Here is a 13,201-nt window from a genome sequence, read left to right as displayed (position 1 = left end):
CGGTCATTGCATCCTCGTTTCAGCTGGCGGGAAGGACGCAGAGCAGGCAAGTCCATGTCGGCCCCCAAGCTGGCTCTCCTGCCCGGACAGCCCCGTTCCCCCCATGTCCCTGCAAGGCCTGGAGGCAAGCAGAGCAGGTCCGGGTCACCTCTCCTGCCCGGGGTCAGCCGGCCCAGCCCGGCCTCCCGACTTCCCGCAAGGGCCTCTTGCTCCCGGCGGCTCTGCCTCACCTGGGTCTCTGCGTGGATTCCGATGCTTCCCGCGGGCAGCACGCCGTGCCCCCCATCGTTGTGGGTCGCAGCCCGGGAAGCCGGAGCAGAGAGGTCAGGGGCGCCCTCGGGGCTGCACAGCTGGCCCGCACCCAGAGCTCTGCACCCAGGCCTCGAGCCTGCCCTCCGGCAGGTCAAGAAACAGGCCCAGGCGGCCAGAGTCTGCACCAAAACGGGCACGTTTCCTTGTGACCTTGGCTCTGACTTGTTTTCCGAGGAAACATGATTGTTGTGGAAAGTGCAGGGAAGAACGACAAAGAGGGAAAGCGAGGCCTCGCCACGGGGCACGGGAGCTGGGGGGGCGCAGTGGAGGTCCTGCCCTCGAAGGCCGGGAGGAGCAGGGTCGCGCTCGCTGCTGGTCGCGTGGGAGCAACCTGCCCAGCAGGGGTCGTGGGTGACGGCTCTGTCCCAACCCCTTCCATGTTCTCTCTGCTTTCCGGAGGGGGGCAGTGATGCACCACCCTGGCCGCACGCAAGTCCGTGGTGGCAGCACGCAGTGTGCACACTGGGGCCCCTGGGGGGCTCCCCGAGGTCGCAGCTCCCCAGGACGTGTGCACCTGAGCTAGTGAAGGGCACCGCTGGGTGGTGCGTGTGGCTGTGCCCCGGGTCATCCTGGAGGCCACACTTGGGGCCCGGAACGTTCCCTCACACCACAATCCCCCTTCTGCTGTGCCACACTGCCCGCTCCCACCCCCCGGGCCCCCCACGGACGGCTCTCCTTGCTGACCTAGCACTGAGGTCATCCTGGACGCGTGACCCTGGCTCCTCCTCCCTCGGGACGGAGCCCCGGGTCCCCCGTCCCCCGTGGCCGGCTGGCATTCCGCGGGGCGGGCGGGCCACCGTTTGCAGGACCCTTGAAGGACGTTTAGCTTGTTCCCGACCGTGACTGTTAAAAATAAAACCGCAACATTCGCTCGCGTTCTCTTTCGTGGGGACGTAAATGCTTATTATCTGGGACAGATGCCCAGCTGTGCCGCGGATGGGACTTGTTTTTGGTTTTTGTTTTTTTTTAAGAAACCGCCAAACTGTTTCCGGAAAGACCGTCCCATACCACGTTCCCGGCAGCCCCGTGTGCGAGACTCAGCTTCTCTGCATCCAGCCAGCTTTGTGTGGTCTCTTTTTAGAAAAATTTGGCTGTTCCAACACATGTTTAGTGACTTGCGTTTATTGGCATCTCCCAGGTGGCTCGTCATGCCAGCCACCTGTTCAAGTCCTTGTTTCTGTCCATATATTTTCTCTTCTTTGTTGGCAAAATGTCTGTCTGCTTTGTAATTGCAGTGGTTTTGTTTTTCTTGGGTACTGTTGACTTTTCGGAACTCTCGATGAATCCGGGATCTGATCCTACTGTCATACGTGTGGCTTGTCTTTTCGTCCCGTTCACAGTGTCTTTCCCAGGACAGAGGTTTCAAATTTCAAAGATGTCCGATTTACTGATATTTTTTCCTTTCTGGACTGTGTTTCTGGTGTTCTAAGAATTTTCGATGTAGCCAAAACCATAAAGATGATCATGTTTCTTCTAAAAGTTTATACTTATATGTTTTCTGGTTAAACTTATGGTGCATTTTGAGTTAATCTTTTATAGATACATATATTTTATCACAATTTTAAATTTAAGTTAGATTTGCCAACATACAGCATAACACCCAGTGCTCATCCCGGCAAGTGCCCCCCTCCGTGCCCGTCACCCAGTCACCCCCACCCCGCACCCACCTCCCTTTCTTCCACCCCTTGTTCGTTTCCCAGAGTTAGGGGTCGCTTGTGGTTTGTCTCCCTCTCTGATTTTTCCCACACATTTTCTCTCCTTTCCCCTTTATTCCCTTTCACTATTTCTTATATTCCCCATATAAGTGAAACCATATTTCTCCGATTACTCACTTCACTCAGCATAATACCCTCCGGTTCCATCGGAGCATCGAAGCAAATGGTGGGTATTTGTCGTTTCTAATGGCTGTGGAATATTCCATTGTATACAGAGACCACATCTTCTTTATCCATCATCTTTCGGTGGACACCGAGGCTCCTTCCACAATTTGGCTCTTGTGGACATTGCTGCTAGAAACCTCGGGGTGCAGGTGTCCTGGCGTTTCCCTGCATCTGTATCTTTGGGGTAAATCCCCAGCAGGGCAATTGCTGGGTCGCCGGGCAGATCTATTTTTAACTCTTTGAGGAACCTCCACACAGTTTTCCAGAGTGGCTGCACCAGTTCACATTCCCACCAAGAGTGCGGGAGGGTCCCCCTTTCTCCACATCCTCTCCAACATTTGTGGTTTCCTGTCTGGCCAGTGTTCTCCATTCTCACTGGTGTGAGGTGGGATCTCGTGGTTTTGATCTGTATGCGGAGCATTGTCTCATGTGCTTGTCGGCCACGTCTATGTCTTCCTCTGTGAGATTTCTGTTCATGTCTTTTGCCCATTTCAGGATTGGATTGTTTGTTTCTTGGGTGTTGAGTTTGATAAGTTCTTTTTATAACATGTGAGGTTTAGGTCGAGATTTCCTTTTTTGCACAGGGACGACCAGTTGGTCCAGCACCCTTTGTTGACAAGACTATCCTCTTCCATTGAATTACTTTTGCATTTAGTCAAAAATCATTGACCATACTGGTGTGAGGCTGTTTCTGGACTCTCTATTCTGTAGTTCTCTGTGTCTCCCCTGTCACCAGCAGTGTACTGCTCCCACCAGGGGAGGTAGCTACACAATCAGTCTTAACCTTGGGTTGAGTGATTTTGAGAAAAATGAGCTATTCTCATCCCCTTCCCTTTCCATTTATATTTAAGATAAGCCTGTCTATCTATGAAAAAATTCCTGTTAGGATTTTGATAAGAATTACATTAAACCCATGCACCACAGGGCACCTGGGTGGCTCATTGGTTGAGCATCTGTCTTCGGCTTAGGCCCTGACCCGGGGTTCTGGGATGGAGTCCCACACTGGGCTCCCTGCATGGAGCCTCATGGAGCCTGCTTGTCCCTCTGCCTGGGTCTCTGCCTCTTTCTCTGTCTCTCATGAATAAGCAAATAAAATCTTTTTTTTTAAGGACCTGTGCACATCAATATGAGGAGAATCGACAGCTTTACTGTGTCCTGTCTTCTTATCGATGAGCACGTGTGTCCCTCTGTTCATTGAAATCTTTTATTTCTTTCATCAGTATCATCTAGTCTTCAGCATACAAGTTGTGTATGTGTTAGATTTGTAGCTAGTACTTCGTTTTTCTCCATGAGTACATATGGCACTGAATTTTAACTTTGGTCTTCACATGTTGATTATTAGTTTAAGAAATACACTTATTTTTAGAGAGAGAGAATGAGAGTGCACAAGCAGGGGGAGGAGCAGAGGGAGAAGGAGACGCTCAAGCAGATTACCTGCTGAGCAGGGGGCCCAATGTGAGGCTTCATCCCAGGACCCCGAGATCATGTCCAGAGCTGAAACCAAGACTCAGACGCCCAACTGACTGAGCCACCCAGGTGCCCCAAGAAATACCTTTTTTATGTTCATCTTGTATCCAGTGACCTTATGGAATTCATTTGTTCTAGAGTTGTTTCCTCCCCTACATAGAATTTTCTACATACACCATTGTGGCATCTGCAAAGGGCCAGTTTTCTGATGTTCTTTTTTTTTCTTTTTCTTGCCCTATTGCAATGGCTGGGGTTGCTGAAAGCACTCCATCTTTCACCAGCAAGTACGATAGTAGCTGTCAGTATTCTGTAGATCTTCATCAAGTTGGAGAACTTCCCCTCCCTCCCTAGTTTTCTGATCTTGTTTATCAAGAATGAGTGTTGAATTTTGTCAGATTCAACTGTCAAATTTTTCTGTGTCAATTGACACAACTATGGGATTTTTTTCTGTGGTGTATTGCATCGATGTGCAGATGTGTAAAAGGATCTGCATCTCTATTCATGGTCATGGTGCGTGCTTCTGTTCTTAGGCTGCCGAATTCTATTTGCTGTTTTGTTAAGGATTGTAGCATCGGTATTGAAAGAGATGGCCTGTCGTGTTCCTTTTTTTGTCTTGTCTCGGTCTGACTTTGGTATCAGGATGATTCCGAGTTTATAAAGTGAGTTGGAAGGTGTTACCTTTTCTGTTTTCTGGAAGAGTTGATGCAGAATTGGTGTTAATTCTTATTTAAACGTTGAGTAAAATTCTCCAGTGAAGCCACCTGGAGCTGGAGATTCATTTTTCGGGAACTTTACATTTATGAGTTGAATTTCTTTAGTAAATTACAGGGCTAATCTCATAATCTTTCATGTTAGGTGAGTTGTGGTAGCGTGTGTGTTCCGAGTCGTTCATTGGTCTGAGTCGTCAAATTAAGGTGTGTAATTGTTCACAGTATTTCCTTATTGCCTTTTTGACGTCAGCAGAGTCTATAGTAGAATTGTTTCATCCCCAGGTTTGTTAGTCTCTCTTTCTTTTTTTTTTTGTTGTCATGCCTGCTGGAGATCTGTCAATTTTATTGATATTTTTTAAGAACCAACTCCTGTTTTCTTGCTCTGTGCTTGGTTCCGCCCACATCCACACGGAGTGCCACATGAACGTCGTCTGCCTGTATTTGCAGACGCAGGCGTCTCAGGGCCAATGATGCACTAAGTCACCTGGGATTTCAGGTGGTGGAGGCACGACCGCATCTCGGCCCCGCACCTGCCCTGCCAGACAGCAGGCTGAGGGAGTGGAAGAGCTTTTTCTTAAATGAGTGGAGGATTTGACATTTGTTTTTTTCCCTCCATGGTGGCAGCGGAGGGCATTGAGAACCGCATCGGAGAAACTCAGAAACCGCTCATCGTTCTCTGCGAACGTCGTCTACACCACACCGGGCACGCGCGTCAACAGGTACATCGGCCGCCTCCTAGAAGCACGCCAGATGGAGCTGGAGATGGCAGACCTGGACTTCTTCACCCTGAAGTACAAGCAGGCTGAGCGCGAGCGCAAGGTAGGTGGCAGGGGCCCCGGGAGCCGCCCGCGACCCGTCTCCAGGCGGCATGGTCCTCGGGTCTCGGGTGTCCCTGCGGGGACCCTGCATATGTCCTGGCAGCTGCAGCCACTGATGGGTGGTCTCCGTGTCTCCCAGTACCACCAGCTCCAGGACGAGTATTTCACCAGTGCCGTTGTGCTGGCGCTCATCCTCACCGCCCTGTTCGGCCTCGTCTACCTTCCCATCATCCCGCAGTAAGTGTGACGGGCCTGACCGTCGGGGCAGGAGGGCGCCGGAGGTCCTTCCTCGTCTGCTCATTGCCCCCGTGGTCCCTGGCACCGGGACCGCACGAGCCACATCCCGTTGTCCCCTGGTTGCAGTCAGCCGTCAGGCAGGCCCTCTCTGGCACACATGTTGGTCGCTCACGCTCAGGTTCTCGTGTGTCGTTTACACAGTTCTAAGACACAAGATATTTTCAGCGCCTTTCCATCCGCCCAACATGTACCCTTGACTTCAGGACAGATTTCGAGGGACGTTGATTTCTAGGTGCACGTCTTCTTCAGATATGTTAAAGTGAGAAATAGTGGCCTCTGGAAAGGAAGAGAAACGTAGTAATTTAGTAATAATCAGTTACCCAAAGTCAAGGAGAGTTTGGCAGTGTTTGTTTTCAGGAGGAACGTCCACTTTCCTTCCAGAGAGGCCAGTTTCTTAGACCCCCTGGTGGAGTGGCTCTCCTTTGGTTTCCAGAGTTTCCAGAAAGCACAGGAAGCTGCTCCGTCCCCAGATGCTGTAAACACGGCTACCACCTGATGGCCCCGTGTGGGGATCAAGCTTTTCCTAGAAAATCTGCTCCCAGATGACTTGACCCAGGAGGGCAGTGCCCAGCGCTAGGTCCTCCATGAGGGAGGACCTCTCCATGGGCCCCACTGATTAGGAGTTGGGGGGAAGACAGAAAGGGACTTGGTGGAGAGGTTGGGGGTTGGAATCGCGGGCATTTGTCAGTCACACCGGGGTTGGCCCCAGCCCGCAGTTTTAGGGGCTTTTCAGGAAGAAGCCAGATTCTGCTGGCTGGCACTCCCAGGGGTTTATGGCCTCTAAGGGTTTTTGTGGATTTGGCCGTGAGGTCACATTTGTGACGATTTTGCTGGGATGTGAATTCCATCAACACTGACTCCCCGCACCCCCCCAAACTCGGGACTTCACGTGTGTGGCCGGTGGGTTTGGACATCCCAGGCGGGCAGGCATGTGCACGAGTGTTCCTGCGAGCGGGTCCCGTCGGTGCAAAGCCAGGTCTGAGAGCGTGGTCCTCACCGCCCCCCCACGGGGGGCAGGGTCTCCCCATGTCTGTGCTTACTGGTGGGGTTTTGGGGGGAAGCTTCCTGCCCATCTCGCTCAGGCCCTGCGTGGCTGCAGTTAGGATGACGGGCTCCGCGAGCTCCCTGGGTGCATCTGCCACCTGCCCGGCCTGGGTTCCCACGTCCTTAGGGCCCCTGGCGGCTTCCCTTTCTTACCACGTTCTTGTACATCTGTTAGTGTGCCTGCGTGAGTGTCCATGCGTGTGCATGGCCGTGTGTGCATGAGAACGCATGACTGTGCACTTGTGCGCCGGCCCTTCCCTCCCTCCCTGTCGTCTGATGTCGCTGCTGGATTCCTGCCCCTCCTGGAGCACAGGGCCGCGTCCCTGAATCCTGGCCCAGCCCCTGACCCCTGAACCTCTGCATGCGGGATGCCTCCCAGGTGGGGCCGTGCGCACCTGCCGATTCTGTTCCTTTGTCCGTTTGCCGGGGACAGCGGGTCCTGGCCTCCCACCTTGGGGGTCGCCCCCGGGGTGGAGACGGGGCAGTGACAAGGCCGAAGGTTCTGAAGGGCATGGGACAGGCACCGAGGCCGGGCCAGCATGCCAGCTGGGCACCTGGGGAGGTGGCTGTCAGGTGACCCTGCCAGGCAGGCCCTTCTGCCAGGGGTCCGCGACCCTGAGCAGGGCCGGCGAGGAGGATGACAGCGCCCCGTGGTTCCTGCGGGCCCGCGTCCTAGCCCTGGCGTGTTCTCTGTACCCGGCGAGTCGGTGTGTCCGGCCTTGTGCACTCCGCTGTGCTCAGTGGCCCCGAGGCCTGGGTCCCAAGACACCGGATCCCTGTATGTCACCGTGCGCTGTGGAATGAGTGCGGGGGAGCTGGTGCCCGGGAAGCAGAGGGAGTGGAACCGGGCTGCCCGCAGTGTGGGCGGTGTGACAGGTGCTCATTGGGCGCCCCGGGTCGGAGGTGACCGAGCCCAACCCCCGGCGGCTCGCTGGCGCTCTCGTTTCCGCGGAGCGTCGTGTGGCGCTGACACGTGGGCGGTGGGATCAGAGCTGTCCTGCGTGAGTGCATCCAGGACTCATAAGTCCCTGCCCGGCCGTAGGACATCCGGGAGCGGCTAGCGCCCGCCGCATATGCCCTTCAGTGAGTAGAGCGCGGAGGGAGGGCCAGACTGGAGGAGCTACAGGGGCAGATTGTGTCCCCCGTTCAGCATCGTCGTTGGAACCCGCCACCGCTTGGCCGGTTGGCTGCCAAATGGGAACGGCGCATCCACCCCCCAGGCCGCCCCCGCCTCTGAGCTCCACCTGCACACTCCAGGCCACCTCCTGCTTCAGCCTCCCTGCACTGCGGGCACAGCTTGCTGAGCGTCGGCCTGTGGCCCTCCAGTCACCAGAGGCCACCAGAGGCCAGGCCTGGGCAGTGCCCCCAGGGGTTCCTGATGTCCACAGCGGGAGGAACCCCTTTCCCCCCGTTTCCTGAGCGAATGGGTGAGCTGCGTGTGCCTTGTCGGCCGGGCGAGAGTCCGCAGGCACATCCCAGTTCCGGCCGGGGGTGGACACGAGATTGGACAGGGAGGGAGGTGGCCAGCGCCAGGGGTGAGCAGTCGGGGCTGGCGCCACTAGAGGGGGCTCCTCTCCCCGAGATCTGGGGGCCCAGTGTGTCTGCGTGGCGCGGGAGCATCAGGCTCAGTTATCCGGAACGGAATCTGGAACCGAGGCTGTGCCATGGGAGCCCCGTAGGACGCGGAAGGCCAGCTGGTGGGGACAGGAGGGTCGGGACTTCCCCAGAGGGCCGGCCCTGGCTGGCTGCGGGTCTCGTCAGCGTCTTGTGCCGGGTCCCTGTGGTCTTTATTTTAGTTTTTGTTTCGAATTTCACGAGCGTGAATCTAAAAAGAACTTTGTGCTTTTATCCACGAAGGTTCGTGTTGACTATTGCAAAATGTATTTAAGCCGCCTTCGTTCTTTTAAAAAGATTTTATTTATTTGAGAGAGAGCAAGAAAGCACAATTTTGGGGACGGGCAGAGGGAGAGGGAAAAGCAGACCTGGGAGCATCCCCTCCTCCCACAGGAAGCTGTAGCAGCAGGTGGGCGGGGCAGGTGGGGCTGAGGGCGGCTGGTCCTGAGCCCCCATCTCCCTGCCACCCCTGCCGCTGTCTCAACACCCCTGCCCCTCCACCCCTGCTCTTCTGCCCATGACCCCTCTGCCCCTGCCCCCTCCACTCCTGCCCCTGCTGCCTCCACTCCCCACCATCCCCTCCACCCCTGCCTCTTCTTGACCCTGTGTTCCCTCTGCCCCTGCCTCCTCCACCCCTGCCTCTTCCACCCCCAACGCCCCATCAGCCCCTGCTCCTTCTGCTCCTCTGCCCCCTCCAACCCCGCCTCCTCTGCACCCAGCGCCCCCTCTTCCTATCTGTTCCTCCACCCCTGTCTCCTCCACCGCTGCCTCCTCTGCCCCTTCCCCCCCGCCCCTCCTCCCCTGCCCCCTCTGCCCCTGCCTCCTCTGGCCCTGCTTTCTCTGCTCCTCCTCCCCCTTCACCCCCGCCCCCTCCGCCCCTTCCCCTCTGCCCCTGTCCCCTCCACTCGTCAGCCCCCTCCAGGTGGACTGTCTGCCCTGGGCCTGGAGCTCCAGCCCCAACAGGACCCTGGTGGTCCCGACACCCGGCGGCAAGAGCACACTGCTGTCCACTGCGCCCTGCGAGTCTGTGCCCCGCGCCCTGCTCTGCGGCCTGTGGGCACGCTGCCACTGGCCATCTTCCTGCGAGTGTCCTCCCTGCCCAAAATGATCCTGCTCCTCATGCTCACCGCGTCCTACATCCTGGTCCTGGAGCTCAGCGGCTACACCCGGGCCTCGGGGTAGGTGCACTGCTGCGGGGCCCCCCGGACACACACGTCAGGCGCTGTCTGTTTCCGCGGCTTCTCCGTGTGTCCATTTGGGCCCAGGGCCAGTGAGGCCTCGGTTCAGGCGGGAGGTGCTGCAGCCGGGCCGGTGGCAGGTGTTGCCGACTGGCCTGACCTGAGGGCACGTGGATGGGTCTTGGGCCCTCCGTACTGAAGAGGTTTCCCCCCTCACCCCCCCCCCACCTACCCCAGGTGCAACGCGGTGTCCGGGCTCAGCTTCGAGCCCATCATGGTTATCCTGCTATTCTCGTGCACGCTGGCCCTGCACGCCCGGCAGGTGGACGTCCTGTGGCTGGACTAGCTCTGGATGGCACAGGCAATAGGCGCTCTGTATGCTCCACGGAAGGTGGGGTGCGGCAAAAGAGCCCCTGGGGAGGGGCCATGCGGGTGTAGGGGCTAGTGCTGGGGCAGGACGGGGACCAGGGGGAGCTGAGCACAACCGCATGACCCCACCTGACAGGCAGAGGAGTTTGGTGGCATCCTGAGCAGTGAGCTCCCCATCCCCAGAGGCGTCCGGCAGTAGGGCTGCCACGCAGAGTGGCTCAGCCTTTGCTGCGCTGCACGGGTCAGCGGGTCTCCCCAGGGTCATGGGAGTGTGCAGAAAACGCTACTCTTGCACCGCCCACCCAAGTTAGTAGGTGTGCGGGTGCAGGTATGAGAGCTGTCGGCCCCGAGCCTGGGGAGGGAGGGGATGACTACCGGAGGCGTGGGCTGTGCACCTGCCAGGTGACCAGCACACCGGTGCTCGTCTGGACCAGCCGGGCATGCCCGAGGGGCCCCCCTCGTCCCCTGCTGTGTCCCTCGGCTCTGGATGGGGAGGCCTTCCGGCCTGCTGGACAAGTCCACCTGTGCCACTTGCAGACGTCTGGACCCTGGGTGGAGAGCCTCCCTTGGCTTCCCCGGCTAGAAGTGGGCAGGGGGCGCGCCCTAGAACAGAGTCGGTGGATGCGAGCTCTCGGGAGCTTTCTACTCCTGATGTATTACGAAGCTGCTCTCTAGCATCCGAGGCATTTAATTGTATCTGGTCTTCATGGCAGCCCTGCCCAGGGCATGAGCCTGCAGGTGGGGAGCAGGGCAGCGATGTGAGGTGCTCGGGCCCGGGCGACTGGTACATGGCCCAGCGGGGAGGAGCCGGGGTCTGAGTGGTGTCCGGAGCAGTCGCCTCATCCTGGGAGCCCCGTGTCCAGACTGGGGCCCCCCTGGGGGCCAGGATGCAGGGAGAGCCAGTGTTCGATGCCAGACAGGTGGAGCCCAGAGGATTGGGGGGTGAGGTTGCCCTCCCCGAAGAAGACCATGGGCTGCAGAGACCGGCACGGACACCTGGAAGTGATGTTTGGTGGCTGTGTCGGCGCCCTGTGACCCGGTCCGGGTGACACATAAAACCTTCCAGCCTGGGTGAGGATACAGTGACTAGTTCCCCACCAGGACGGGCTTGGCGGCGGGCCTGGCGCGCAGTAAGCCCTCGGTGCGGCTGGGCGGCCTCCGGACGCCGCCTTGTTCACCTCTTGGGACGCTCCACCCGCAGGAGGCCAGTCTGATACTTCTTCTCTGGTTTTGTTAACCGGGGAAAGACAGGTCCCGGCTAAGGATGTCCGGGCAGGACGCGTGTTCGGGACCATGAAGGGTGATCCCGTTCCTCCGGGTAGACAGAGGATGGAAGACCCGTGTGCGTGCGCGTGTGCGTACCCCAGTACATAGGGGGTCTGCACACACGTCCGTATGCCGGGGAACAACATAGCCTAATTATTCTTTTCTGCGAACCGCACTGAGGTTAAAACCGCTCTCTTCACGCTTCATTCCCAAAAAGTATGCGGCTTGTTCTCCAGGCACCTGCCGTGTGGCCAGCGCCACAGGCAGAGGCTGCGGTGCCCCGTCTGGGTTGGCAGGCGCTCTTCTCGGTGCCCCTTTAGATGTTGTAAGCCCAGTGTTTGGGCCTGCCCTGGGGTTCCCCACTGATAACACCCCGGGCCCCCGCTTCTCGGTGAGTTTTCTGGGGAGCTCAGTGGCAGGGAGACCCTCCATATGTCACTGGGAAGGGGTCCTACATGCGACGCACTGACATATTTTCCCAAGGACGTGTACCGGGAAAGGCCACCTCACCTTCCTGTAAACCCAGCAAAACAAGGACATTTCTCGACTTTGCCCGCTTGCCCTGTGGGTCCCTAAGCCTGTCACGCAGACATCACGGTGTCTCACGCCGTTGTGGATCAGTCAGGCCAGGCCTGGGGGCTAATTATTTACGGACCCCGGGTGGTCACAGGAGCCTGCATGCTTGAGCTTCCTCCTCGTCTGTGGCCACCGCAATGCCTGTGTGCCAGAGCCGTGTTTCCTTTGGATTCCGCAGACAATCGGGACGCCGACCTCAGTTTGGATGATAGTAGGGCAACTTGTTCCTGCACAGGGAATGCCTGTCTCGGGAGGGTGATTCCCATCGGTGGTGGCGCCATAGTGGCGGGACTCGGAGGGAAGGTGGCCCGGCGTGGGCCTGCCTGTCATGCGGGAACGGTTCTGTGCGTTGTTGGATTCGTTTTGCCAAAACGTGGTAAGGGGATTTGCGTCGGCGCTCATGAATAATGTAGTTCTCTCATTGTCTTTCATTCATTCATTCATTCATTCACTCATTTATTTCTGTAAATTTATTTTTTATTGGTGTTCAGTTTGCCAACATATAGGTTGTTCTCTCATTTTCTAGGCCAGACAAGGCTTTGAGGTCAGAGCGAAGCAGGCCTCACCAGTGGGGACCTGTTCCTTCCTTTGCGGGTTTCTGGAAGAGTTCGTAGAATTGGTACCATTTCTTCCTCAGACGTTTCGGGAAGTGAAGCCCTTCGGCTTGGATTTGTATGTCTGTCTTTAGAGTAGGAAGGTTTTAACTAAAATGAGCTTCTCTAAAGATAAAGGGCCATAAGGCTTTCCTTCTTTTTTTTCTTTTTTGAGGTAGCTTTGGGAATTTATGTCATTGCCTGAACGTTGTTCATTCGATTATCACAAACTTGTTTTTACTATTCCCTTCTTACCCACTTTACCATTTGTAGGATTTGTGGTGACATCCCCTCTCTCCTGATGTAGGATTGTGTAGACTTTTTTTTTTTTTTTTTTGATCAATGTGAATTGAAATTGATACATTTTATTGATCTCAAGAAATAGCTTTTGGTCTTATTGGTCTTTCTCTATTTTGAGTTTCCAATTTCATTGAATTCTACTCTGATCTTTATTTTCTTCTGATAACTTTGGGGTTAATTTACTCATGTTCTCTAGTTTCTCAGGATGATTTGTACTTTCTCTAACTCAGGGGTTTTAGGGTACATTTTCCTCCAAGTCCTGCTTAATTTACAAATTTTGACATTAAATGTCATTTCATTTTCCTTTGGCTCAAAGATCTTTGTCGCTGTTGTTGTTGTTGTTGTTCTTCTTTCTTCTTTCTTCTTTCTTCTTTCTTCTTTCTTCTTTCTTCTTTCTTCTTCCCAAGAGTTATGAACACATACATTCTTTTTAAGCGTGTGGGCCAGCAGCATCCCCTCCCACCCCGGCTTGGCCCTCAGTTACAAAACCTGACAGGCCCTCAGTTACAAAACTTCATGAGTCACCAGCCTGCTACTGTTTTAGGGAAGATTGGGGAAATCTGCTCCAAGGGGCACCACAGCCCCGTGATGATTCAGCAGCAGCAAATATTGATGCCAAGCGCTCCGGGGGAAGGGGGACCATGTTGCCAGGTGCTACAGGCCTGGCTCCTGGGCCACGAGCACCCCGACCGCAGCCCTTGCTCTGATGGTCACCAGCTCTGGGGACCGGGACCCGTATACCCTGTTTCCCTTACATCACCCCTTTGGGGACTCTTT

At 56.0% G+C, this 13,201-nt stretch overlaps 2 protein-coding genes across 2 annotated transcripts in view; one reads left to right on the top strand and one right to left on the bottom strand.

The window, feature by feature from the left end:
• LOC140599526 (adenylate cyclase type 1-like) overlaps positions 1 to 9,666 on the top strand; it is a 53,786-nt gene extending 44,120 nt beyond the window's left edge. The window contains exons 2-6 of the mRNA XM_072762681.1: positions 91 to 323; positions 4,994 to 5,188; positions 5,327 to 5,424; positions 8,808 to 9,320; positions 9,558 to 9,666. Of these exons, the coding sequence (XP_072618782.1) occupies positions 91 to 323; positions 4,994 to 5,188; positions 5,327 to 5,424; positions 8,808 to 9,320; positions 9,558 to 9,666 (1,148 nt within the window). The remainder of the gene's footprint in view (positions 1 to 90; positions 324 to 4,993; positions 5,189 to 5,326; positions 5,425 to 8,807; positions 9,321 to 9,557) is intronic.
• LOC140599525 (uncharacterized) overlaps positions 1 to 13,201 on the bottom strand; it is a 476,056-nt gene that overhangs the window by 186,649 nt on the left and 276,206 nt on the right. The gene's annotated exons all lie outside the window — the stretch shown is intronic.

The sequence above is a fragment of the Vulpes vulpes genome, chromosome 7 (genome assembly GCF_048418805.1).
Source record: "Vulpes vulpes isolate BD-2025 chromosome 7, VulVul3, whole genome shotgun sequence".
Lineage (NCBI taxonomy): Eukaryota > Metazoa > Chordata > Mammalia > Carnivora > Canidae > Vulpes > Vulpes vulpes.
This window is presented reverse-complemented; position numbering and strand designations above follow the sequence as displayed.